Source organism: Bombina bombina, chromosome 9, assembly GCF_027579735.1.
Source record: "Bombina bombina isolate aBomBom1 chromosome 9, aBomBom1.pri, whole genome shotgun sequence".
NCBI lineage: Eukaryota > Metazoa > Chordata > Amphibia > Anura > Bombinatoridae > Bombina > Bombina bombina.
The window spans coordinates 41,518,266-41,522,600 of NC_069507.1; the positions used below are offsets into that span (position 1 = coordinate 41,518,266).

The following is a 4,335-nucleotide window of genomic DNA, read 5'->3' on the forward strand; positions in this document are numbered from 1 at the left end:
AGGGCAGTTTATGTACAGATGCAAATATGTGGGAAAATAACCTAAAATTATAGTTATAACCATCCATAGAACAAAAATAGAATAGAGGCCCATTGTAGCATACCCAGCAAGTCAAAAAGACCCCCAGTAAATTACAACTATGATTTTGTGAGACCCACAAGAGTGGGTATAGAGTGCCTATCAGTAATTACTTGAGATAATCGTGCTATGTTTTCTTTGTGTGATACTGATGCTATTAGGTATATATGAGTATAATCTCCATAGCTTGACTTTGCCATGCACTTATTGTATTATAATTGTAGGTATTTACCCTGTGAGGGATATCTGTTAAGTCTACTCTATACCCACTCTTATGGGGCTCACAAAATCATTGTCGTAATTTACTAGGGGTCTTTTTGACTGGCTAGGTATGCTACAATGGGTCGTTGAGTCTATTTTTGCTCTGTGGATGGTTATATCTATAATTTTGGGTTATGTATCAACATATTTGCATTTAGACATAAACTGCCCTAAGTACTCTGACAGTGCATACTGTGTCGTATTTTAATGATTTTTAATGTTTTGGTATCTATGATACCTTTTATTTATATATGTTACTACTTTATAGTGTTCAAAAATAAAGTCCAGTCTCTTCAAATACAGATGTTGGTATCATGTATAAAAAATGGAAGATTGTGTATAATTGATTGATACTAGATATTAACTGACAAAAACTAGATAATTAAATAATTAACCTATTCTGTCACAATACATTTTATATATATATATATATATATATATATATATACATATATATATATATATATATATATATATATATATATATATATATATATATATTGTTAGTTAATAATGCCAAAGGGTAAGTGTTCTGTGTCCTATGGGAATCTACAAATTAGAACCTTTATACTGTAGTCCCACCCTATTTCCTGAACTTCCCAGATTTCAATAACCTGAAAGCTGACCTGACCTCTGCTCTAGGTTACAGATTAATTTACACCAAAACTAATTACATTTTCCTAAAAATCACCAAGCTTTCCTACTCTTTTCAAATCACTAAAGCCCAGTGCAGTTAGGATGGCATGGAACATCCTAAGGGCATGAGGGGGTTAAAATAGACAATAATGTCTAAGTGGTAGTCTTTTATTGTAATATATTTTTAAGCATTCTTTACATTTTTTATGTTGAATTATTCATCAAAAGTAACATTCAGTTTTATAAATGTTCAAAATACTCCTATGTTTTTCAATTTTGATATTTCAAATATGTGTTTAAATTTATATTTTAATTGTTATTTCCCATCTATAATATTTAAACAATATCTTTCTTTGGAGTTCAAGGCTAAAATGTTTCTCTGCATAAAATCATCTGTGTTCCGCTTTCTATGTAGCAATTCATTATCTCATGTGACTTTTGCTTGTACAAATAATAATTTATATATGTATTATTAACCTTAGTTAAATTACACCCATCACTCTGTTAAATAATTTTATATTAATTGTTTCTGCCACTCTTCACATGAAGTGAGTGAGCAGATCAAAATGAAATCTATTACTGACATCAAAATCCAAAGGTACTAGACACCAAATTAGAATATTGTCACATACTTGGCATAATATTCAGCTTGTAAAAGGCCCATATTTAGCAGTAACAACCCAAAAGACTAAAATTATGTTTCTGGAACAATTGTAAAAATTGGTTTACTCATATCATGACCTATGTCTGGAATTATGTTTACCGAGTCCATCTCAGGTGTATAAAAGCAGCTTCTTCACATCAGCCCGACACAGCTTAGGAAACATCTGTTCTTAGATTTATCCCAAAAGCAGATCTTGCAGAACCATAACCAGTCATGTCTGGAGTCAAAGGAGGACATTGGCACCAGAAGACCCAGTGCCAGGATCCCTGCAAAGATCCCTGCCAGAAGCAGAACGTGTGCCACGATCCTTGCCAAAAGCAAAGCGCTTGCCATGACCGTAAGTAACATTTGGCAAAAAATAATATATAATATATATACCTGTATATATACAAAATACTATTGATACAAATAAAAAAACATAGATTGATGAATACACAGACATACAGACATTTAAGTAGATAGATAGTTATGTTATAGATAGACAGACAGACAGACAGACAGACAGATAGATAGATAGATAGATAGATAGATAGATAGATAGATAGATAGATATTGTTATATTAAAAAAGGTTACTGTTAGTTGATTAGGAGAAGCCCCACATGTATAGTTGAATAAAAATATGTATTTTTTTAGCATATAAACATTTATTTTTCTTAAAAAAACTGCAATATATATTAAAAATGTTCTGTTATAAATACAAGGAAAAAATTACGTTATTGTTACAAACATTGCTTTACATGAAGTTTATAGAACCTTTAGTTGAACAAAAACCTTAGCTATTATAATTTCTTGCAGATAATTACAATATGCAGAAATGGAAAATCTAGAAGGGACGAAGCTACAAATAATATTTATTCTTCTCTTTTCAGCTTGCCATCCAGTGCAGCATTGTCATGATCAGAGCCCTTGTGGGAAGAAAAAAGGTAAGAACAGATAATTAATCATATTTACTAATGTGGAATTATATAAAGATCATTTTATTAAGACAATAACCATAAATTGTTCAGTAATAAATAGATTTTAGTTTAATTTTAATGCATTACAGATTTTTTATTTCAGCTTTCCGTCTAAGAATATTTTTTGGTGTTGTTTAGTGATTTGCAAATGTCAGAATTTTGACATTCAAATGGCATAATTAATGTTCTTATTTGGATTTGTTCCCATTCAAATGTTTCTATAGAACAAATTATATTTAAATATCAAATGTAACATTCAAATATTCCATTTGAATACTGGTTCCCATAGACTTACATAGAGTTATATGAGACTCAACATTAACATTTTAATATTCAAACATTTAAAAAGGAGCATTTAACTACATTTAACATTAGGCAGTCGGGCAATGTTTCCACCTAGGAAACCATTCTTCCATCTTCTCGGAAAGTGGGCAGCGAACACTGGAGTTATTATTGCACAATAACATTATTATATAACACTGCCCACTGCTGTCATGTGACCAACCACACAAGTGAAGGGCCTGTCAAACACCCCCCAGAACAAACTAGTCTTATAACTGCTGGATGCATGACCACTGCTTTTTAACTTGCCGTAAACAGGCTCACATGAACTAGCCTGCACCACAACTGGTTAAATTCAGCCATGGCTGCTTAATAAATGGAGTTTGTTGAATGTTCAACAAACATTTGACATTTGTTTTTAATGAGTAAATGAGACCAACAAGCTTTATTTTTAATAAATGTGCCAAAACATTCACTTGTCCCTTGTTTGGTCTCACAATACTCATTGGAACCATAATATTTGCTGTAGTCTAATGGAGATTAATAGCAGATTATCTGCTTGGTGAATTATTATTTTTTTTTATTTATTCGTCTTAAGTTTAATCATGGAATATGGAATCAGAAGAAGGTTCTTCAGCCTACTGTTACATAGTACTTATCTAGACTTTCTTTTTTTCTACTTTAGATCCATGCAATCCCTGCTGCCCAGATCCCTGCCAGAGCCAAGGGAAACATCACTGATACCAGGTGGATGACCGCGCACGTGCACATCTGACTCACTGCCTGCTTAGAATCACCTTCTTGTAAATGTTTAATGTAACATCTTCTCTGATATTCTGTGATTCCTAATTATTTGCTTTAAATAAATGTTTATGACCAAGATTAGTTGTATTTTGTTTAAGTAATCACATTCAATATAGTTTTTCATTAAGAGATGATACGTTTTCCTTTAACTAACAAACCTGCTGCATTACGCTTAAAGGGACAGAGATTAGGGTTGCCACCCGTCCCTTAAAATACAGAACACTTATAAGTTACACATGCTGCAGGGTGTGCAGGGAGGAATATGAATAGTGCTGTCCAGAAACACAATACATGTTCCTCCCTGCGCACCCTGCAGCATGTGTAACTCATAAGTGTCCAGGAAAACATGGCTGAGGTGGCAACCCTAGACAGAGTACACAAATCTTCATATAACTGCATGTAATAGACACTATTATAGACAGATACTAATATAAAAATCCAGTATAAAACCTTTTAAAAACTTACTTAGAAGCTCCCAGTTTAGCACTGTTGAAAAAGTTAGGCTTGGACACCCACTGAAATGGGCTGGAAAGCAAAAAGAGCAGATACTACCCCCCTCCCCTGCATATGAAAAGACCCTTTACACAAACAGGAGCAAGCTGGAGTAAACTAAAACTTTGGGGCTTTGATAGGAGTCTGAAAATCAGCGACAT

The 4,335-nt window shown here is 32.9% G+C and overlaps 1 protein-coding gene across 1 annotated transcript; it reads left to right on the forward strand.

Annotated features, from left to right (window-relative positions):
* Window positions 1-1,808: 1,808 nt before the first annotated feature.
* On the forward strand, window positions 1,809-3,760 carry LOC128639490 (cornifin-A-like). Its single transcript, XM_053691631.1, has 3 exons — window positions 1,809-1,976; window positions 2,510-2,563; window positions 3,564-3,760. Exons 1-3 carry the CDS (start codon window positions 1,853-1,855, stop codon window positions 3,617-3,619), a joined length of 234 nt encoding a protein of 77 aa, XP_053547606.1. The 5' UTR covers window positions 1,809-1,852; the 3' UTR covers window positions 3,620-3,760.
* The last annotated feature ends 575 nt before the right edge of the window (window positions 3,761-4,335 follow it).